The sequence below is a fragment of the Chiloscyllium plagiosum genome, unplaced genomic scaffold (assembly GCF_037043375.1).
Source record: "Chiloscyllium plagiosum isolate Xiang-an unplaced genomic scaffold, Cpla_swu_hap1 HiC_scaffold_35, whole genome shotgun sequence".
Taxonomy (NCBI): domain Eukaryota; kingdom Metazoa; phylum Chordata; class Chondrichthyes; order Orectolobiformes; family Hemiscylliidae; genus Chiloscyllium; species Chiloscyllium plagiosum.
The window spans coordinates 8,182,694-8,209,413 of NW_028270173.1; the positions used below are offsets into that span (position 1 = coordinate 8,182,694).

Sequence of the window (26,720 nt, forward strand, 5' to 3'; positions counted from 1 at the left end):
CCCCACACACACACACCCTCCCCCCCACACACAAACACCCTCCCCCCACCACACACATACACCCTCCCCCTCCCACACACACACACCCTCCCGCTCCCACACACACACCCTCCCCACCACACACACAAACCCTTCCCCCCACACACACAAACCCTCCCCCCCACACACACACCCTCCCCCCCCACACACACACACACACACACACCCTTCGCCCCCACAGACACACACACACACACCCTCCCCCCACACACACACACCCTTCCACCACCCCCCACACACACACACCCTCCCGCCCCACACACACCCTCACCCCCCACACACACACTCCCCCTCCCCCCCACACACACTCCCTCTCCCCCCCACACACACTCCCTCTCCCCCCCACACACCCTCTCCCCCCCACACAACCTCTCCCTCTCCCCCACACACACCCTCTCCCCCCCACACACCCTCCCCCCCTCACACACACACACCCTCACCCCCCACACACACCCTCTGCTCCCCCGCCCACACACACACCATCTCCTCCCCCCACCACACACAACCTCTCCTCCCTCCCCACACACCCCCACTCTTCCCCCCCCACACACCCCCACTCCTCCCCCCCCCACACACCCTCCCCCACACACATACACACACACCCTCCCCCCCACACACACCCTGCCCCCACACACACAACCTCCCCCACACACACACACCTTCCCCCACACACACACACCCTCCCCCCCACACACACACCCTCCCCCCCACAAACACACTCCCTCCCCCCCCACACACCCCCACTCCTCCCGCCCCACACACCCTCCCCCACACACATACACACACACCCTCCCCCCCACACACACCCTGCCTCCAAACACACATCCTCCCCCACACACACACACCCACCCCCACACACACACACACACCCTCCCCCCCCACACACACACCCTCCCCCCCACAAACACACTCCCTCCCCCCCCACACACACACCCTCCCCCCCCACACACACACCCTCCCCACCCACACACACACCCTCCCCACCCACAGACATACACCCTCCCTCCACAGACACACACCCTCCCCCACACAGACACACACCCTCCCCAACACAGACACACACACTCCCCGCCCCCCCCACACACACACACACTCCCCCCCCCGACATACACACACACCCCCCCCACATACACACACTCCACCCCCACATACACACACTCCCCCCCCCAACATACACACACACTCCCCCCCACACACACCCTCCAACCCACACACACCCTCTCTCCCCCCCACACACACCCTCTCCCCCTCCCCCTCCCCCCCACACACACACACCCTCTCCCCCGACACACACAATCCCTACCCCCCACACACACACTCCCTCTCCCCCTCACACACACACTCCCTCTCCCCCCCACACACACACTCCCTCTCCCCCCGACACACACACTCCCTCTCCCCCCGACACACACTCCCTCTGCCCCCCCACACACACACTCCCTCTCCCCCCACACACACACACACTCTCTCTCCCCCCACACACACACACACTCTCTCTCCCCCCACACACACACACTCTCTCTCCCCCCCCACACACACACCCTCCCACCCACACACACACCCTCCCACCCACACACACACTCTCTCCCCCCCACACACACCCTCTCCCCCCCCCCACACACACCCTCTACCCCCTCCACACACACACACACCCTCTCCCCCCGACACACACACTCCCTCCGCCCCACACACACACTCCCTCTCCCCCCCACACACACTACCTCTCCCCCCCCACACACACACCCTCTCCCCCCGACACACACACTCCACCCCGCGGACACACACACTCCCTCTCCCCCCACACAGACACACTCCCTCTCCCCCCACACAGACACACTCCCTCCCCCCCCACACACACACACTCCCTCACCCCCCACACACACACTCCCTCTCTCCCCCCCACACACACACTCCCTCTCTCCCCCCCACACACACACCCTCCCCCCCACACACACCCTCCCCCACACACACACACCCTCCCCCCCACACACACACCCTCCCCCCCACACACACACCCTCCCCCCCACACACACACCCTCCCCCCCACAAACACACACCCTCCCCACCCACAGACATACACCCTCCCCCCACAGACACACACCCTCCCCCCACAGACACACACCCTCCCCCACACAGACACACACCCTCCCCCACACAGACACACACTCTCCCCCCCCCCACACACACACACATGCTCCCCCCCCCACACACACACACACACACGCTCCCCCCCCACACACACACACACTCCCCCCCCACATACACACCCACTCCCCCCCACACACACACCCACTCCCCCCCCCACACACACACCCACTCCCCCCCCACACACACACACACACCCTCCAACCCACACACACACACACCCTCCCCCCCCACACACACACCCTCCCCCCCACACACACCCTCTCTCCCCCCCACACACACCCTCTCTCCCCCCCACACACACCCTCTCTCCCCCCCACACACACCCTCTCTCCCCCCCACACACACCCTCTCTCCCCCCAACACACACCCTCTCTCCCCCCAACACACACTCGCTCTCCTCCCCACGCACACACTCCCTCTCCCCCCCCACGCACACACACCCTCACCCCCTGACACACACACTCCCTCTCCCCCTGACACACACACTCCCTCTCCCCCCCCCACACACACACCCTCCCCCCCACACACACCCTCTCTCCCCCCCACACACACCCTCTCTCCCCCCCACACACACCCTCTCTCCCCCCAACACACACCCTCTCTCCCCCCAACACACACTCGCTCTCCTCCCCACGCACACACTCCCTCTCCCCCCCCACGCACACACACCCTCACCCCCTGACACACACACTCCCTCTCCCCCTGACACACACACTCCCTCTCCCCCCCCACACACACTCCCTCACCCCCCCCACACACACTCCCTCTCCCCCCCCACACACACTCCCTCTCCCCCCCACACACACTTCCTCTCCACCCCACACACACTCCCTCTCGCCCCCCACACACACACTCCCTCTCGCCCCCCACACACACACTCCCTCTCCCCCCACACACACACACACTCCCTCTCCCCCCACACACACACACTCCCTCTCCCCCCACACACACACTCTCTCTCCTCCCCCCACACACACACCCTCCCCCCCACACACAGCCTCTCTCCCCCCCACTCACACCCTCTCCCCCCCACACACACGGACCCTCTCCCCCCCACACACACGGACCCTCTCTCCCCCCCCCACACACACACACACACACACCCTCTCCCCCCCACACACCCTCTCAACCCCACATACCCTCTCGCCCCCCACACACCCTCTCGCCCCTACACACACCCTCTCGCCCCCACACACACCCTCTCCTCCACCCACACACACCCCTCTCCTCCCCTCACACACACACGTTCTCCTCCCCCCACACACACCCTCTCCTCCCCCGCCCACACACACACCATCTACTCCCCCCACCACACACCCCCTCTCCTCCCCCCCACACACCCCCACTCCTCCCCCCCACACACCCCCACTCCTCCCCCCCACACACCCCCACTCCTCCCCCCCACACACCCCCACTCCTCCCCCCCACACACCCCCACTCCCCCCCCCACACACCCCCATTCCTCCCCCCCCACACACCCTCCCCCACACACACACACTCTCCCTCCCCCCCCACACACACACACACACTCTCCCTCCCCCCCACACACACACACCCTCCCCCCCCCACACACACACACCCTCCCCCCCACAGACACCCTCTCTCCCCCCCACACACACCCTCTCCCGCCCCCACACACACCCTCTACCCCCCACACACACACACTCCCTCTCCCCCCACACACACACTCCCTCCGCCCCACACACACACTCCCTCTCCCCCCCCCACACACACACTCCCTCTCCCCCCCCTCACACACACTCCCTCTCCCCCCACACACACACCCTCTCCCCCCACACACACACACTCCCTCTCCCCCGACACACACACTCCCTCCGCCCCACACACACACTCCCTCTCCCCCCCCTCACACACACTCCCTCTCCCCCCACACACACACCCTCTCCCCCCACACACACACTCTCCCTCCCCCCCACACACACACACTCCCTCCCCCCCACACACACACACTCTCCCTCCCCCACACACACACACTCTCCTCCCCACACACACCCTCTCCCGCCCCCACACACACCCTCTACCCCCCCACACACACACACCCTCTCCCCCGACACACACACTCCCTCCGCCCCACACACACACTCCCTCTCCCCCCCCCACACACACACTCCCTCTCCCCCCACACACACACTCTCCCTCCCCCCCCACACACACACTCTCCCTCCCCCCCCACACACACACACCCTCCCCCCCACACACACACACCCTCCCCCCCACAAACACCTTCTCTCCCCCCCACACACACCCTCTCCCGCCCCCACACACAGCCTCTACCCCCCACACACACACACACCCTCTCCCCCCCACGCACACACTCCCTCTCTCCCCCCCACACACACACACACCCTCTCCCCCCGACACACACACTCCCTCCGCCCCACACACACACTCCCTCTCCCCCCCCTCACACACACTCCCTCTCCCCCCACACACACACTCTCCCTCCCCCCCACACACACACACCCTCCCCCACACACACACCCTCTCTCCTCCCCACACACACCCTCTCCCGCCCCCACACACACCCTCTAACCCCCCCCACACACACACACCCTCTCCCCCGACACACACACTCCCTCCGCCCCACACACACACTCCCTCTCCCCCCCCCCACACACACACTACCTCTCCCCCCCCACACACACACACCCTCTCCCCCCGACACACACACTCACCCCCCGATACACACACTCCCTCTCCCCCCACACAGACACTCTCCCTCTCCCCCCCACACAGACACACTCCCTCTCCCCCCCACACACACACTCCCTCTCCCCCCCACACACACACTCCCTCTCCCCCCCACACACACTCCCTCTCCCCCCCAACACACACGCAACCCTCTCCCCCCCACACGCCCTCGCAACCCTCTACCCCCCACACACCCTCTCCCCCCCCCCCACACACCCTCTCCTCCACCCACACATACCCCCTCTCCTCCCCCCACACACACCCTCTCCTCCCCCACACACACCCTCTCCTCCCCCCCCACACACACACCCTCTCCTCCCCCCCACACACACACACACACCCTCTCCCCCCCGCCACACACACCCTCTCCCCCCCCGCCAAACACACACACCCTCCCCGCCACACACACACACACCCTCCGCCCCCCCCCCACACACACACACACACACACACCCTCCCCGCCACACACACACACCCTCCCCGCCACACACACACACACACACACACACCCTTCCAACCCACCCCCCCACACACACACACACCCTCCCCCCCACACACACACACACCCTCCCCCCCACATACACACTCTCCCCGCCACACACACAACCTCCCCGCCACACACACACCCACCCCCACACACACACACACCCTCCCCCCCTCACACACACACACACACACACACACACACCCTCCCCAACCCACACACACACCCTCCCAACCCACACACACCCTCCCCTCCCACACACACACACCCTCTCTCCCCCACACACACACACTCCCTCTCCCCCACACACACTCCCTCTGCCCCCCACACACACACGTCCTCTCGCCCCCCACACACCCTCTCGCCCCCCACACACCCTCTCGCCCCCCACACACACCCTCTTCTCCCCCGCCCACACACACCCTCTCCTCCCACCCCCACACACACCCTTGCCTCCCCCCTCACACAACCCCTCGCCTCCCCCCGCACACACCCCCACTCCTCCACACACCCCCAATCCCACGCAGACAAACTCTTGCCCCCCCCCCACACACACACCCTCCCCCCCCACACACACGGACCCTGCCCCCACACACACACTCCCCCACACACACACTCCCCCCAACAAACACACACACTCCCCCCCACACACACTCCCTCTCCCCCCCAACACACACGCAACCCTCTCCCCCCCACACACCCTCGCAACCCTCTACCCCTCACACACCCTCTCGCCCCGCACACACCCTCTCCCCCCCCACACACCCTCTCCCCCCCACACACACACCCCCTCTCCTCCCCCCACACATACTCTCTCCTCCCCCACACACACCCTCTCCTCCCCCCCCACACACACCCCCTCTCCTCCCCCCACACATACTCTCTCCTCCCCCACACACACCCTCTCCTCCCCCCCCACACACACACCCTCTCCCCTCGACACACACACTCCCTCCCCCCACAACACACACACTCGCTCTCCCCCCCCACACACACACCCTCTCCCCTCGACACACACACTCCCTCCCCCCACAACACACACACTCGCTCTCCCCCCCACGCACACACTCCCTCTCTCCCCCCCCCACGCACACACACCCTCTCCCCCCGACACACACACTCCCTCCCCCCACACACACACACACTCCCTCCCCCCCGACACACACTTCCTCTCCCCCCACACACACACTCCCTCTCCCCCCCGACACACACACTCCCTCTCCCCCCCACACACACACTCCCTCTCCCCCCCACACACACACTCCCTCTCCCCCCCACACACACACACCCTCCCCCACACACACACCCTCTCTCCTCCCCACACACACCCTCTCCCGCCCCCACACACACCCTCCACCCCCCCACACACCCTCTACCCCCCACACACACACACACCCTCTCCCCCGACACACACACTCCCTCCGCCCCACACACACACTCCCTCTCCCCCCCCCCACACACACACTCCCTCTCCCCCCACACACACACTCTCCCTCCTCCCCCCACACACACACTCTCCCTCTCCCCCACACACACACACCCTCCACCCCACACACACACATCCTCCCCCCCACAGACACCCTCTCTCCCCCCCACACACACCCTCTCCCGCCCCCACACACACCCTCTACCCCCCACACACACCCTCTACCCCCCACACACACACACCCTCTCCCCCCGACACACACACTCCCTCCGCCCCACACACACACTCCCTCTCCCCCCCTCACACACACTCCCTCTCCCCCCACACACACACTCTCCCTCCCCCCCACACACACACACCCTCCCCCACACACACACCCTCTCTCCTCCCCACACACACCCTCTCCCGCCCCCACACACACCCTCTACCCCCCCCACACACACACACACCCTCTCCCCCGACACACACACTCCCTCCGCCCCACACACACACTCCCTCTCCCCCCCCCACACACACACTACCTCTCCCCCCCCACACACACACACCCTCTCCCCCCGACACACACACTCACCCCCCGATACACACACTCCCTCTCCCCCCAACACAGACACTCTCCCTCTCCCCCCCACACACACACACTCCCTCTCTCCCCCACACACACACACACACTCCCTCTCTCCCCCACACACACACACACACTCCCTCTCCCCCCCACACACACACTCCCTCTCCCCCCCACACACACACTCCCTCTCCCCCCCACACACACACTCCCTCTCCCCCCCACACACACTCCCTCTCCCCCCCAACACACACGCAACCCTCTCCCCCCCACACGCCCTCGCAACCCTCTACCCCCCACACACCCTCTCCCCCCCACCACACACCCTCTCCTCCACCCACACATACCCCCTCTCCTCCCCCCACACACACCCTCTCCTCCCCCACACACACCCTCTCCTCCCCCCCCACACACACACCCTCTCCTCCCCCCCACACACACACACACCCTCTCCCCCCCCCGCCACACACACCCTCTCCCCCCCCCGCCAAACACACACACCCTCCCCGCCACACACACACACCCTCCGCCCCCCCCCACAGACACACACACACACACCCTCCCCGCCACACACACACACCCTCCCCGCCACACACACACACCCTCCCCGCCACACACACACCCCCTCCCCGCCACACACACACACACACACACCCTTCCAACCCCCCCCACACACACACACACAACCTCCCCCCCACACACACACACCCTCCCCCCCACACACACACACCCTCCCCCCCACATACACACCCTCCCCGCCACACACACACCCTCCCCGCCACACACACACCCACCCTTCCACCCCCACACACACACACCCTCCCCCCCTCACACACACACACCCTTCCACCCACACACACACACACACACACACACACACACCCTCCCCAACCCACACACACACCCTCCCAACCCACACACACCCTCCCCCCCACACACACCCTCCCCCCCACACACACACACCCTCTCCCCCCCCACACACACACACTCCCTCTCCCCCACACACACTCCCTCTGCCCCCCACACACACACGTCCTCTCGCCCCCCACACACCCTCTCGCCCCCCACACACCCTCTCCCCCGCCCACACACACCCTCTCCTCCCACCCCCACACACCCCCTCTCCTCCCCCCTCACACAACCCCTCGCCTCCCCCCGGACACACCCCCACTCCTCCACACACCCCCAATCCCACGCAGACAAACTCTTGCCCCCCCCCCACACACACACCCTCCCCCCCACACACACACACCCTGCCCCCACACACACACTCCCCCACACACACACTCCCCCCAACAAAAACACACACTCCCCCCCACACACACTCCCTCTCCCCCCAACACACACGCAACCCTCTCCCCCCCACACACCCTCGCAACCCTCTACCCCTCACACACCCTCTCTCCCCCCACACACCCTCTCCCCCCCCACACACCCTCTCCCCCCACACACACACCCTCTCCTCCACCCACACATACCCCCTCTCTTCCCCCCACACATACTCTCTCCTCCCCCACACACACCCTCTCCTCCCCCCCCACACACACACCCTCTCCTCCCCCCCCACACACACACCCTCTCCCCTCGACACACACACTCCCTCTCCCCCCCAACACACACACTCGCTCTCCCCCCCACGCACACACTCCCTCTCTCCCCCCCCCACGCACACACACCCTCTCCCCCCGACACACACACTCCCTCCCCCCCCACACACACACTCCCTCCCCCCCGACACACACTTCCTCTCCCCCCACACACACACTCCCTCTCCCCCCCGACACACACACTCCCTCTCCCCCCCCACACACACTCCCTCTCCCCCCCCACACACACACACCCGCTCCCCCCCCACACACACACTCCCTCTCCCCCCCACACACACACACACTCCCTCTCCCCCCCCCACACACACACTCCCTCTCCCCCCACACACACACACACTCTCTCTCCCCCCACACACACACTCTCTCTCCCCCCACACACACACCCTCCCCCCCACACACACACCCTCCCCCCCACACACACACCCTCCCCCCCACACACACCCTCTCTCCCCCCCACACACACCCTCTACCCCCCCCACACACACCCTCTACCCCCCCACACACACACACACCCTCTCCCCCCCACACACACACTACCTCTCCCCCCCCACACACCCTCTCCCCCCCCACACACACCCTCTCCTCCACCCACACATACCCCCTCTCCTCCCCCCACACATACCCTCTCCTCCCCCACACACACCCTCTCCTCCCCCCCCACACACACACCCTCTCCTCCCCCCCCCACACACACACACACACCCTCTCCTCCCCCCCCACACACACACCCTCTCCTCCCCCCCCACACACACACACCCTCTCCCCCCCCCCACACACACACACCCTCTCCCCCCCCCCACACACACACACCCTCTCCTCCCCCCCCCACACACACCCTCTCCTCCCCCCCCACACACACACCCTCTCCTCCCCCCCACACACACACCCTCTCCCCCCCGCCACATATACCCTCTCCCCCCCGCCAAACACACACACCCTCCCCCCCACACACACACACACACACACCCTCCCCCCCCACACACACACCCTCCCCACCACACACACACACTCCCTCTCCCCCCCCACACACACACTCCCTCTCCCCCCCACACACACACTCCCTCTCCTCCCCACACACACACTCCCTCTCCCCCCCACACACACACTCCCTCTCCTCCCCACACACACACTCCCTCTCCTCCCCACACACACACTCCCTCTCCCCCCCACACACACACTCCCTCTCCCCCCCCCACACACACACTCCCTCTCCCCCCCACACACACTCCCTCCCCACCACACACTCCCTCTCCCCCCCCACACACACACTCCCTCTCCCCCCCACCCACACACACTCCCTCTCCCCCCCACCCACACACACTCCCTCTCCCCCCAACACGCACGCACCCTCTACCCCCCCACACACACTCTCCCCCCCACACACCCTCTCCTCCACCCACACACACCTGTCTCCTCCCCTCACACACACACCATCTCCTCCCACCCCCACACACCCCCACTCCTCCACCCCCACACACCCCCACTCCTCCCCCCCACACACCCCCACTCCTCCCCCCCACACACCCTCCCCCACACACACACACACCCTCCCCCCCCACACACACACCCTCCCCCACACACACATACCCCCTCCCCCCCCACACACACACACCCTCCCCCACACAGACACACACCCTCCCCCACACAGACACACACTCTCCCCCCCCCCCCACACACACACATGCTCCCCCCCCACACACACACACACACACGCTCCCCCCCCCACACACACACACACTCCCCCCCCACATACACACCCACTCCCCCCCACACACACACCCACTCCCCCCCCACACACACACCCACTCCCCCCCCACACACACACACACACCCTCCAACCCACACACACACACACCCTCCCCCCCCACACACACACCCTCCCCCCCACACACACCCTCTCTCCCCCCCACACACACCCTCTCTCCCCCCCACACACACCCTCTCTCCCCCCCACACACACCCTCTCTCCCCCCCACACACACCCTCTCTCCCCCCAACACACACCCTCTCTCCCCCCAACACACACTCGCTCTCCTCCCCACGCACACACTCCCTCTCCCCCCCCACGCACACACACCCTCTCCCCCTGACACACACACTCCCTCTCCCCCTGACACACACACTCCCTCTCCCCCCCCCACACACACTCCCTCACCCCCCCCACACACACTCCCTCTCCCCCCCCACACACACTCCCTCTCCCCCCCACACACACTTCCTCTCCACCCCACACACACTCCCTCTCGCCCCCCACACACACACTCCCTCTCGCCCCCCACACACACACTCCCTCTCCCCCCACACACACACACTCCCTCTCCCCCCACACACACACACTCCCTCTCCCCCCACACACACACTCTCTCTCCCCCCCACACACACACCCTCCCCCCCACACACAGCCTCTCTCCCCCCCACTCACACCCTCTCCCCCCCACACACACGGACCCTCTCCCCCCCACACACACGGACCCTCTCTCCCCCCCCCACACACACACACACACACACACCCTCTCCCCCCCACACACCCTCTCACCCCACACACCCTCTCGCCCCCCACACACCCTCTCGCCCCTACACACACCCTCTCGCCCCCACACACACCCTCTCCTCCACCCACACACACCCCTCTCCTCCCCTCACACACACACACGTTCTCCTCCCCCCACACACACCCTCTCCTCCCCCGCCCACACACACACCATCTCCTCCCCCCACCACACACCCCCTCTCCTCCCCCCCCACACATCCCCACTCCTCCCCCCCACACACCCCCACTCCTCCCCCCCACACACCCCCACTCCTCCCCCCCACACACCCCCATTCCTCCCCCCCCACACACCCTCCCCCACACACACACACTCTCCCTCCCCCCACACACACACACACACTCTCCCTCCCCCCCACACACACACACCCTCCCCCCCCACACACACACACCCTCCCCCCCACAGACACCCTCTCTCCCCCCCACACACACCCTCTCCCGCCCCCACACACACCCTCTACCCCCCACACACACACACACCCTCTCCCCCGACACACACACTCCCTCCGCCCCACACACACACTCCCTCTCCCCCCCCTCACACACACTCCCTCTCCCCCCACACACACACCCTCTCCCCCCACACACACACTCTCCCTCCCCCCCACACACACACACTCTCCCTCCCCCCCACACACACACACTCTCCCTCCCCCCCACACACACACACTCTCCCTCCCCCCCACACACACACACTCTCCCTCCCCCCCACACACACACACTCTCCTCCCCACACACACCCTCTCCCGCCCCCACACACACCCTCTACCCCCCCACACACACACACCCTCTCCCCCGACACACACACTCCCTCCGCCCCACACACACACTCTCCCTCCCCCCCACACACACACACTCTCCTCCCCACACACACCCTCTCCCGCCCCCACACACACCCTCTACCCCCCCACACACACACACCCTCTCCCCCGACACACACACTCCCTCCGCCCCACACACACACTCCCTCTCCCCCCACACACACACTCTCCCTCCCCCCCCACACACACACTCTCCCTCCCCCCCACACACACACACCCTCCCCCCCACACACACACACCCTCCCCCCCACAAACACCCTCTCTCCCCCCCACACACACCCTCTCCCGCCCCCACACACACCCTCTACCCCCCACACACACACACACCCTCTCCCCCCGACACACACACTCCCTCCGCCCCACACACACACTCCCTCTCCCCCCCCCTCACACACACTCCCTCTCCCCCCACACACACACTCTCCCTCCCCCCCACACACACACACCCTCCCCCACACACACACCCTCTCTCCTCCCCACACACACCCTCTCCCGCCCCCACACACACCCTCTAACCCCCCCCACACACACACACCCTCTCCCCCGACACACACACTCCCTCCGCCCCACACACACACTCCCTCTCCCCCCCCCCCCACACACACACTACCTCTCCCCCCCCACACAAACACACCCTCTCCCCCCGACACACACACTCACCCCCCGATACACACACTCCCTCTCCCCCCACACAGACACTCTCCCTCTCCCCCCCACACAGACACACTCCCTCTCCCCCCCACACACACACTCCCTCTCCCCCCCACACACACACTCCCTCTCCCCCCCACACACACTCCCTCTCCCCCCCAACACACACGCAACCCTCTCCCCCCCACACGCTCTCGCAACCCTCTACCCCCCACACAACCTCTCCCCCCCCCCACACACCCTCTCCTCCACCCACACATACCCCCTCTCCTCCCCCCACACACACCCTCTCCTCCCCCACACACACCCTCTCCTCCCCCCCCACACACACACCCTCTCCTCCCCCCCACACACACACACACCCTCTCCCCCCCCGCCACACACACCCTCTCCCCCCCCGCCAAACACACACACCCTCCCCGCCACACACACACACACCCTCCGCCCCCCCCACACACACACACACACACACCCTCCCCGCCACACACACACACCCTCCCCGCCACACACACACACCCTCCCCGCCACACACACACACACACACACCCTTCCAACCCCCCCCCCACACACACACCCTCCCCCCCACACACACACACACCCTCCCCCCCACATACACACTCTCCCCGCCACACACACAACCTCCCCGCCACACACACACCCACCCCCACACACACACACACCCTCCCCCCCTCACACACACACACCCTTCCACACACACACACACACACACACACACACACCCTCCCCAACCCACACACACACCCTCCCAACCCACACACACCCTCCCCCCCACACACACACACCCTCTCTCCCCCACACACACACACTCCCTCTCCCCCACACACACTCCCTCTGCCCCCCACACACACACGTCCTCTCGCCCCCCACACACCCTCTCGCCCCCCACACACCCTCTCGCCCCCCACACACACCCTCTTCTCCCCCGCCCACACACACCCTCTCCTCCCACCCCCACACACACCCTTGCCTCCCCCCTCACACAACCCCTCGCCTCCCCCCGCACACAACCCCTCGCCTCCCCCCGCACACACCCCCACTCCTCCACACACCCCCAATCCCACGCAGACAAACTCTTGCCCCCCCCCCCACACACACCCTCCCCCCCCACACACACGGACCCTGCCCCCACACACACACTCCCCCACACACACACTCCCCCCAACAAACACACACACTCCCCCCCACACACACTCCCTCTCCCCCCCAACACACACGCAACCCTCTCCCCCCCACACACCCTCGCAACCCTCTACCCCTCACACACCCTCTCGCCCCGCACACACCCTCTCCCCCCCCACACACCCTCTCCCCCCCCCACACACACCCCCTCTCCTCCCCCCACACATACTCTCTCCTCCCCCACACACACCCTCTCCTCCCCCCCCACACACACCCCCTCTCCTCCCCCCACACATACTCTCTCCTCCCCCACACACACCCTCTCCTCCCCCCCCACACACACACCCTCTCCCCTCGACACACACACTCCCTCCCCCCACAACACACACACTCGCTCTCCCCCCCCACACACACACCCTCTCCCCTCGACACACACACTCCCTCCCCCCACAACACACACACTCGCTCTCCCCCCCACGCACACACTCCCTCTCTCCCCCCCCCACGCACACACACCCTCTCCCCCCGACACACACACTCCCTCCCCCCCCAACACACACACTCGCTCTCCCCCCCACGCACACACTCCCTCTCTCCCCCCCCCACGCACACACACCCTCTCCCCCCGACACACACACTCCCTCCCCCCCCACACACACACTCCCTCCCCCCCGACACACACTTCCTCTCCCCCCACACACACACTCCCTCTCCCCCCCGACACACACACTCCCTCTCCCCCCCACACACACACTCCCTCTCCCCCCCACACACACACTCCCTCTCCCCCCCACACACACACACCCTCCCCCACACACACACCCTCTCTCCTCCCCACACACACCCTCTCCCGCCCCCACACACACCCTCTACCCCCCCACACACCCTCTACCCCCCACACACACACACACCCTCTCCCCCGACACACACACTCCCTCCGCCCCACACACACACTCCCTCTCCCCCCCCCACACACACACTCCCTCTCCCCCCACACACACACTCTCCCTCCCCCCCCACACACACACTCTCCCTCCCCCCCACACACACACACCCTCCACCCCACACACACACACCCTCCCCCCCACAGACACCCTCTCTCCCCCCCACACACACCCTCTCCCGCCCCCACACACACCCTCTACCCCCCACACACACCCTATACCCCCCACACACACACACCCTCTCCCCCCGACACACACACTCCCTCCGCCCCACACACACACTCCCTCTCCCCCCCCCTCACACACACTCCCTCTCCCCCCACACACACACTCTCCCTCCCCCCCACACACACACACCCTCCCCCACACACACACCCTCTCTCCTCCCCACACACACCCTCTCCCGCCCCCACACACACCCTCTACCCCCCCCCACACACACACACCCTCTCCCCCGACACACACACTCCCTCCGCCCCACACACACACTCCCTCTCCCCCCCCCACACACACACTACCTCTCCCCCCCCACACACACACACCCTCTCCCCCCGACACACACACTCACCCCCCGATACACACACTCCCTCTCCCCCCCACACAGACACTCTCCCTCTCCCCCCCACACACACACACTCCCTCTCTCCCCCACACACACACACACTCCCTCTCTCCCCCACACACACACACTCCCTCTCCCCCCCACACACACACTCCCTCTCCCCCCCACACACACACTCCCTCTCCCCCCCACACACACTCCCTCTCCCCCCCACACACACTCCCTCTCCCCCCCAACACACACGCAACCCTCTCCCCCCCACACGCCCTCGCAACCCTCTACCCCCCACACACCCTCTCCCCCCCACCACACACCCTCTCCTCCACCCACACATACCCCCTCTCCTCCCCCCACACACACCCTCTCCTCCCCCACACACACCCTCTCCTCCCCCCCCACACACACACCCTCTCCTCCCCCCCACACACACACACACCCTCTCCCCCCCCCGCCACACACACCCTCTCCCCCCCCGCCAAACACACACACCCTCCCCGCCACACACACACACCCTCCGCCCCCCCCACACACACACACACACACACCCTCCCCGCCACACACACACACCCTCCCCGCCACACACACACCCCCTCCCCGCCACACACACACACACACACCCTTCCAACCCCCCCCCACACACACACACACAACCTCCCCCCCACACACACACACCCTCCCCCCCACATACACACCCTCCCCGCCACACACACACCCACCCTTCCACCCCCACACACACACACCCTCCCCCCCTCACACACACACACCCTTCCACCCACACACACACACACACACACACACACACACCCTCCCCAACCCACACACACACCCTCCCAACCCACACACACCCTCCCCCCCACACACACCCTCCCCCCCCCACACACACACCCTCTCCCCCCCACACACACACACTCCCTCTCCCCCACACACACTCCCTCTGCCCCCCACACACACACGTCCTCTCGCCCCCCACACACCCTCTCGCCCCCCACACACCCTCTCGCCCCCCACACACACCCTCTTCTCCCCCGCCCACACACACCCTCTCCTCCCACCCCCACACACCCCCTCTCCTCCCCCCTCACACAACCCCTCGCCTCCCCCCGGACACACCCCCACTCCTCCACACACCCCCAATCCCACGCAGACAAACTCTTGCCCCCCCCCCACACACACACCCTCCCCCCCACACACACACACCCTGCCCCCACACACACACTCCCCCACACACACACTCCCCCCAACAAAAACACACACTCCCCCCCACACACACTCCCTCTCCCCCCCAACACACACGCAACCCTCTCCCCCCCACACACCCTCGCAACCCTCTACCCCTCACACACCCTCTCGCCCCCCACACACCCTCTCCCCCCCCACACACCCTCTCCCCCCACACACACACCCTCTCCTCCACCCACACATACCCCCTCTCCTCCCCCCACACATACTCTCTCCTCCCCCACACACACCCTCTCCTCCCCCCCCACACACACACCCTCTCCTCCCCCCCCACACACACACCCTCTCCCCTCGACACACACACTCCCTCTCCCCCCCAACACACACACTCGCTCTCCCCCCCACGCACACACTCCCTCTCTCCCCCCCCACGCACACACACCCTCTCCCCCCGACACACACACTCCCTCCCCCCCCACACACACACTCCCTCCCCCCCGACACACACACTCCCTCTCCCCCCCCACACACACTCCCTCTCCCCCCCCACACACACACACCCTCTCCCCCCCCACACACACACTCCCTCTCCCCCCCACACACACACACACTCCCTCTCCCCCCCCCACACACACACACTCCCTCTCCCCCCCCCCACACACACACTCCCTCTCCCCCCCCACACACACACACTCTCTCTCCCCCCACACACACACACTCTCTCCCCCCACACACACACCCTCCCCCCCACACACACACCCTCCCCCCCACACACACCCTCTCTCCCCCCCACACACACCCTCTACCCCCCCCACACACACCCTCTACCCCCCCACACACACACACCCTCTCCCCCCCACACACACACTACCTCTCCCCCCCCCACACACCCTCTCCCCCCCCACACACACCCTCTCCTCCACCCACACATACCCCCTCTCCTCCCCCCACACATACCCTCTCCTCCCCCACACACACCCTCTCCTCCCCTACACACACCCTCTCCTCCCCCCCCCACACACACACCCTCTCCTCCCCCCCCCACACACACACACACCCTCTCCTCCCCCCCACACACACACACCCTCTCCTCCCCCCCCACACACACACACCCTCTCCTCCCCCCCCACACACACACACCCTCTCCTCCCCCCCCCACACACACCCTCTCCTCCCCCCCCACACACACACCCTCTCCTCCCCCCCACACACACCCTCTCCCCCCCCGCCACACATACCCTCTCCCCCCCGCCAAACACACACACCCTCCCCCCCCCACACACACACACACACCCTCCCCCCCCACACACACACCCTCCCCACCACACACACACACTCCCTCTCCCCCCCCACACACACACTCCCTCTCCCCCCCACACACACACTCCCTCTCCTCCCCACACACACACTCCCTCTCCCCCCCACACACACACTCCCTCTCCTCCCCACACACACACTCCCTCTCCCCCCCACACACACACTCCCTCTCCCCCCCCCACACACACACTCCCTCTCCCCCCCACACACACTCCCTCCCCACCACACACTCCCTCTCCCCCCCCACACACACACTCCCTCTCCCCCCCACCCACACACACTCCCTCTCCCCCCCACCCACACACACTCCCTCGCCCCCCAACACGCACGCACCCTCTACCCCCCCACACACACTCTCCCCCCCACACACCCTCTCCTCCACCCACACACACCCGTCTCCTCCCCTCACACACACACCATCTCCTCCCACCCCCACACACCCCCACTCCTCCACCCCCACACACCCCCACTCCTCCACCCCCACACACCCCCACTCCCCCCCCACACACCCCCACTCCTCCCCCCCACACACCCTCCCCCACACACACACACACCCTCCCCCCCCACACACACACCCTCCCCCACACACACATACCTCCTCCCCCCCCACACACACACACACCCTCCCCCACACACACATACCCTCCCCCCCCACAAACACACACCCTCCCCCACACACACACCCTCCCCACCCACAGACATACACCCTCCCCCCACAGACACACACCCTCCCCCACACAGACACACACCCCTCCCCCCACACACACACACACACCCCTCCCCCCCCACACACACCCCTCCCCCCACACACACACCCCTCCCCCCACACACACACACCCCTCCCCCCCACACAGACCCCCCTCCCCCCACACACACACACCCCTCACCCCCACACAGACCCCCCTCACCCCCACACACACACCCCTCCCCCCACACACACACTCCCCTCCCCCCACACACACACTCCCCTCCCCCCCACACACACACCCCTCACACCCCTCACACACACCCCTCACACCCCTCACCCCCACACACCCCTCACCCCCACACACCCCTCACCCCCCCACACACCCCTCACCCCCCCACACACCCCTCACCCCCCCACACACCCCTCACCCCCCCACACACCCCTCTCCCACACACACACACACTCCCCCCTACTCACCCACGTCCCCTTCCCCCCTACTCACCCACACCCCCCTTCCCCCCACTCACCCACACCCCACTTCCCCCCCCACTCACCCACACCCCACTTCCCCCCACTCACCCACACCCACCCTTCCCTCCCCACTCACCCACACCCACCCTTCCCTCCCCACTCACCCACACCCCCCCTTCCCTCCCCACTCACCCACACCCCCCTTTCCCTCCCCACTCACCCACACTCCCCTTCCCCCCCACTCACCCACACCCCCTTCCCCCCCCACTCACCCACACCCCCTTCCCCCCCCACTCACCCACACCCCCTTCCCCCCCCACTCACCCACACCCCCTTCCCCCCCACTCACCCACAGCCCCCTTCCCCCCCACTCACCCATACCCCCTTCCCCCCCACACCCCACTTCCCCCCCACACCCCACTCCCCCCCCACTCACCCACACCCCCCTTCCCCCCCACTCACCCACACCCCCCTTCCCCCCCACTCACCCACACCCCCCTTCCCCCCCACTCACCCACACCCCCCTTCCCCCCCCCACTCACCCACACCCCCTTCCCCCCCCACTCACCCACACCCCCTTCCCCCCCCCACTCACCCACACCCCCTTCCCCCCCACTCACCCACACCCCCTTCCCCCCCACTCACCCACACCCCCCTTCCCCCCCACTCACCCATACCCCCCTTCCCCCCCACACCCCACTTCCCCCCCACACCCCACTCCCCCCCCACTCACCCACACCCCCCTTCCCCCCCACTCACCCACACCCCCCTTCCCCCCCACTCACCCACATCCCCCTTCCCCCCCCACTCACCCATACCCCCCTTCCCCCCCACACCCCACTTCCCCCCCACACCCCACTCCCCCCCACTCACCCACACCCCCCTTCCCCCCCCACTCACCCACACCCCCCTTCCCCCCCCACTCACCCACACCCCCCTTCCCCCCCCACTCACCCACACCCCCCTTCCCCCCCCACTCACCCACACCCCCCTTCCCCCCCCACTCACCCACACCCCTTCCCCCCACACTCACCCACACCCCCTTCCCCCCACACTCACCCACACCCCCCTTCCCCCCCCACTCACCCACACCCCCCTTCCCCCCCCACTCACCCACACCCCCTTCCCCCCCACTCACCCACAGCCCCCTTCCCCCCCACTCACCCATACCCCCCTTCCCCCCCACACCCCACTCCCCCCCCACTCACCCACACCCCCCTTCCCCCCCACTCACCCACACCCCCCTTCCCCCCCACTCACCCACACCCCCCTTCCCCCCCACTCACCCACACCCCCCTTCCCCCCCCACTCACCCACACCCCCTTCCCCCCCCACTCACCCACACCCCCTTCCCCCCCCACTCACCCACACCCCCTTCCCCCCCACTCACCCACACCCCCTTCCCCCCCACTCACCCACACCCCCCTTCCCCCCCCCCCCCACTCACCCACACCCCCCTTCCCCCCCCCCCCCACTCACACCACCCCCACCACACAATTCATACCCAGGAACTGTCTCTAACTCTCTGTGTTTCTCTCCCAGTCTTTGTGACCCTGGATGTGGAAACAGCGAATCCCCGGCTCGAGGTCTCTGAGGATCTGAAGAGTTTGAGATGGACCCAGACCCGGACCCGGAGGAGTCTCCCTGACACCGAGAAGAGATTTACAGACTGTCTCTGTGCCCTGGGATCAGAGGGATTCACATCGGGGAGACATTACTGGGAGGTGGGGGTGGGGGGGAATCAGGGCTGGAGTCTGGGAGTAGCCTCCGAGTCTGTGGAGAGGAAGAGATGGGTCAGTCTGATCCCAGAGAATGGATTCTGGATCATGGGGCGGGTTGGGGATCAGTTTTATATAAACCCCTCTCCTCAATCCTCTCTTTGTGTCGGTCAGATCCCCAGGAAGGTGGGAGTTTATCTCAGTTATGAATCTGGGACAGTTTCATTTTACAACGCGGACACCAAGTCCCATCTCCACACCTTCACTGGGATTAAATTCACTGGGAATCTTTATCCTTTCTTCGAGGTTTGGGATTTTAACCAGTTTCTGAGAATCAGCTGTTAAAGGGGCGGGGCCTCCCTGACCTCACAATGACCCCCGGGTTTAGGGTCTGGGTCAGGGATTGGGGTCAGAAACCTCCCATTGACAACAGGATGTTACTGAATGTGTTATTGAATTCTGAGATTATACTTTGTAATATCATGGGCGGCACGGTGGCACAGTGGTTAGCACTGCTGCCTCACAGCGTCAGGCGACTGACTGTGTGGAGTTTGCAAGTTCTCCCCGTGTCTGCGTGGGTTTCCTCCGGGTGCTCCGGTTTCCTCCCACAGTCACAAAGATGTGCAGGTTAGGTGAATTGGCCATGCTAAATTCCCGTAGTGTTAGGTAAGGGGTAAATGTAGGGGTATGGGTGGGTTGCGCTTCGGCGGGGCGGTGTGGACTTGGTGGGTCGAAGGGCCTGTTTCCACACTGTAAGTAATCTAATCATCACAAACAAACTGTCAATAAATCAGATACAAATATAAATGCCAGATGGTGAAAATAAAAAGTAAATTAAATATCTTGTGTCTCCCCTTTCTTCATTTATTCCCTGCTTCAGTCCCATCCTCCATCTCTTCACCTGTTTCCCAGTCTGGAGCTGGGATTTCTGTGTTTCCATTTCTCACTCTGCACCCGGAACATGAAATCCTGAGGGAGAAATCCAAACATTGAAGGGTGACAAAGCTGCATTTACACAGCATCCTCCACTGAGCTGCTTGTATCATTGGGGCGGAGATTTACACAGAATCTCTGTCAGGATATGCAATATCCCCAGTGTTTAACTGCCCGTTAACTCCGGTTCTCTGTGCACAGATGCTGCCTGACCTGCTGAGGATTTGAAGCATTTTCTGATTTTATTTCTGATTTCCAGCGTCCCCAGGATTTGTTTGTGTGTCACCGCCATCTGCTGGATGGAATTGGTACTGAATGATATTGGGCCGCGGTACCGTCTCCCGCCAGGCGGGGACGGTCCTGTACCGTGTGTCTGAAAAGGCTCCGAGGATCATCGATCAATTTGTAAATTCACTGAAAAGTCAGTGTCCAGGGTCGAGCTGTTGCTGTGATCATGTTTATTCCTTACACATCTGTTGGAAAACGAGGAAAATCAAATCAACAAAATACCAGACAGTAAGAACTGAGTCCCAGATCCTCTTTAATGTCAGGAAGAGGTCATTCCCGGTGGGTTCGGGTGGGTATCATTCCCGCTGAAAGATCCCAAACAAACACAAGGAGTTGAACGGGGAGCCGCTGGGCATCGTCCAGGGAAAAGGTGAGAACTTTCTCCAATGTCTCTGATCAGCTGAACAGAGCCTGGAACTGGCTCCTGTCAGTATAAGGGAACAGCAGGGAGAGGCAATCTGCAACATTAAAGTCTCAGAGTCAAACACAGAGACTGGAAAGGGAAGCAGAAGTGAAAAGGAAGAACATAGTGAGGGCCATGAGATTAAATATGACCCAATGGGGTTTCTATTTAAAGACAAAATATTGCTCGGTGAAAGACAATCCTTGATCTGCCTGAAACCTGTTGGTCCAGAACAAGGAGATGACCCTGACCGAGTGTTACAGACTGGCACATTCCAAGGTCCAGGACTACGTGCTGAGGGACGCACTATAGCTCAGGGCAGCTGCTGCCAAGGTGCAGTGGGGAAAGAAAATCGCCTGGCACAGGGAGATGCCATGATCCAGAAGGTGGGTCTCCCAGGACGGGACTGAACTGAGAGCCTGCATCATCAGAGGATCTTGAACCATGATTTGTGGGTGGCACGGTGGCACAGTGGTTAGCACTGCTGCCTCACAGCGCCAGAGACCCGGGTTCAATTCCCGCCTCAGGCGACTGTCTGTGTGGAGTTTGCACGTTCTCCCCGTGTCTGTGTGGGTTCCCTCTGGGTGTTCTGGTTTTCTCCCACAGTCCAAAGATGTGCAGATACAGGTGGTCATACCATACATACGTAAACATTTACATATAGAGATCAGAATTTATCATTTTTATATACAGGTCTGTACATTTATCAATCATATATCCACATATTTAGCTGAGGCGGCAGCAGAGCCCAAAAGACTGCGTGGGCCCCCTGTTCTTCTTAGGCAGGCAGATGTTACACGGTGGCTTTTCCCCACCGCGCCTTGACAGCAGCTGCCCCAAGCTTCAGCGCGTCCCTCAACACGTAGTCCTGGACCATGGAATGTGCCAGTCTGCAACATTCAGTTGGGGTCAACTCCTTCAGCTGGAAGATCAACAGGTTTCGGACCACCCAGAGAGCGTCCTTCACCGAGTTGATGATCCTCCAGGCACAGTTGATGATCGTCTCGGTGTGCATCCCGGGGAACAGACCGTAGAGCACGGAGTCCCACGTCACGGCGCTGCTCGGGACGAACCTCAACAAACACCACTGCATTCCTCTCCAGACTTCCTCTGCGTAGGCACATTCCAGAAGGAGGTGTGTGACAGTCTCACTCCCTCCCGCAGCCGCTTCGAGGGCAGGTGCGGTGCGTGCATAAAGGATCTCACAGGCAGAGCCCTTCTCACCACCAGCCAAGCCATGTCTTGGTGCTTATTGGAAAGTTCTGACGATGAGGCATTCTGCCAAATGGCTTGACAGTCTGCTCAGGGAACCGCTCGACAGGATCCGTCCTCTCCTTTTCCCGAAGGGTCTCAAGGACACTACGTGCTGACCACTTCCTGATGGACTTGTGGTCAAAGGTGTTTTTCTTCATAAATTTCTCCACGAAGGACAGGTGATACGGGACGGCCAGGCCCATCCTTCACAACACCGGGGACAGCAGGAACCTCAGTTCGTAGTGACACTTGGTGTTTGTGTACTGGGGATCCACACACAGCTTGATGCAGCCACACACAAAGGTGGCCATCAGGGTGAGGGTGGCGTTGGGCGTGTTTTTTCCCCCATTTCACCGGTCTTTGTACATTATGTCTCTGCGGACCCGGTCCATCTTTGATCTCCACATGAAGTGGAAGATGGACCGGGTGACTGCAGCAGCACAGGTTCTGGGGATATGCCAGACCTGTGCCACGTATAACAATACTGAGAGTACCTCACATCTGATGACCAGGTTTTTTCCCGCGATGGAGAGCGACCGTTGCTCCCATCTGCCTAGTTTCTGTCTCACCTTCCTGATCCGCTCCTCCCAGGTCTTGGCGCATGCCCCAGCACCCGCGAACCAAATACCCAGCACCTTCAGGTGGTCAGTCCTGATGATGAATGGGATAGACGATTGGACAGCCCAGTTCCCGAAGATCATGGCTTCACTCTTGCCTCGGTTTTCCCTGGCCCCCGAGGCCCGTTCGAACTGGTCACAGATGCACATGATTCTGTGCACGGACAGCGGATCCGAGCAGAAAACGGCAACGTCATCCATGTACAGGGAGGCCTTAACCTGCAGGCCCCCGCTGCCAGGAATAGTCACCCCTCTCAGGCTCGCATCCTTCCTGATGGATTCGGCAAATGGCTCTATGCAGCACACAAACAAGACTGGAGAGAGAGGGCAGCCCTGCCTGACTATCTCATTCCCACCCATTGATTGAGACTGCACTGACAATGTTGGTGTAGAGCAGTCTGATCCCAATTACCGATTCCCTCCCCGAAGCCCATTTTGGAGAGGACATCCCTCATATACCTGTGTGATATCCTGTCAAAGGCTTTCTCCTGGTCCAGGCTGATGAGGCAGGTGTCCACCCCACTGTCCTGCACGTAGGCGATCGTATCTCTGAGGAGTGCGAGACTCTCAGCGATCTTCCTGCCCGGTACAGCGCACGTTTGGTCAGGCTGAATCACTGATCCCAGAGCAGACCTGACCCGGTTGGCGATGACCTTTGGCAAGATTTTGTAGTCTGTGTTTAACAGTGTGATTGGTCTCCAATTTCTAATTTCCTCCCTCTCCCCCTTCTGCTTGTAGATGAGGGTGATGATGCCTTTCCTCATGGATTCACTCATGGTACCTGCCCGAAGCATACTGACATACACCTCCAGCAGGTCCTGGCCAATCAAGTCCCACAGAGCGGAATAGAGCTCGACCGGTAAGCTGTCGCTTCCGGGAGTTTTATTCTTTTCGAAGGACTCGAGGGCCTTGGTCAGCTCATCCAGAGATAGCGGCTGGTCCAGCCCCTTTCGTGTTCCATCGTCTAGGACAGGAATGACTGGGAGGCCGTGCTGTCGGTTGGCTTCGAGTCATACAGACTGGCACAGAAGGATTTACTGATCCTCATGACGTCAGCCTTAGATGACGTTATGGAGCCATCTTCTTCCTTCAGGCTGCTGAGCACGGAGCTCTCTTTGTGCACCTCCTGGAAGAAGAAATGTGAGCACGTCTCGTCCTGCTCCACCGAGCGGACCCTGGACCGGAAGATTATCTTGGAGGCCTCCGAGGCAAAGAGCGAGTCTTGCTGGCCCTTCACCTCCTGGAGGTCCTCCGTGACATCGACCCCCAACGTCTGCAGCAGGAGTAGGTTCCCCACCTCTCTCTCGCCTCCTGAACACCTTTGAGGATGAAGAACCTCTTGATGTTCCCTTTTACTGTTTCCCACCAGTCCACTGGGGACTCAAAGAGGGGCTTCACGGTTCTCCAACCTGCGTAGTCCCTCTTGAGCTCCTCAATGTTTCCCGGGGTCAACATCTTGGTGTTCAGTTTCCATGTTCCCTTACCAGCCCGCTCCTCGTCCTGTAGGTGACAGTCGGCCAGCAGGAGGCAGTGGTCGGAGAAGAACCCCGGCTTGACGTCAGTGGATCTGACCGAGAGCGTTCGGGACACAAACAGGTAATCTATCCTTGAGCGGATAGACCCATCTGCCTGTGACCAGGTATATCTACGCTGCGCTCCGTCTGCAGGCGTGCTGAAGACGTCGTGCAGCTTGGCATCTTTGACCGTGTCCATCAGGGCTCTGGATGTGGCGTCCAGTTTACTGTCCCCCCTCCGCCGGATCGTCCATCTGCATCAATGATACAGTTGAAGTCTCTGGCCAGAATGACCAGCCTGGACGTAGCCAGCAACAGTGGAAGCTGTTGCAGGACGGCCAACAGTTCACTCTTACCCGCTGGGGCGTAAAAGTTGATTAGTCTCACGGGAGCGTTTCTGTATGTAACATCAGCAGCAAGGAGGTGCCCACCACCTCCTTAACCTTGGAGATGGTGAATTTGCCTCCCCGTAACAGAATACCCAGGCCTGAGGAGCGGTTATCGTTGCGCCCTGACCACACGGACGGCCCATGGGCCCACAAGCTCGACCATCTCCTGTAACTGCTGAGGTGCGGTATCCCACACGCCTGCGGAAACAGGACATCGGCTTTCACATTGGCCAGGAAGGCCAGTGTTGAAACACATCGTGCAGCAGATTTTATACTGCGCACATTAATAGTTGCAATTTTAAACC

General features: G+C 63.9%; 1 protein-coding gene across 1 annotated transcript in view; it reads left to right on the top strand.

Moving 5' to 3' along the window:
- The window catches only part of LOC148140017 (nuclear factor 7, brain-like), a 39,605-nt gene extending 17,755 nt beyond the window's left edge, over positions 1 to 21,850 (top strand). Inside the window, exon 6 of the mRNA XM_087979194.1 lies at positions 20,842 to 21,850. Coding sequence (XP_087835320.1) covers positions 20,842 to 21,362 — 521 coding nt within the window. The 3' untranslated portion in view covers positions 21,363 to 21,850. The remainder of the gene's footprint in view (positions 1 to 20,841) is intronic.
- Positions 21,851 to 26,720: the final 4,870 nt, after the last annotated feature.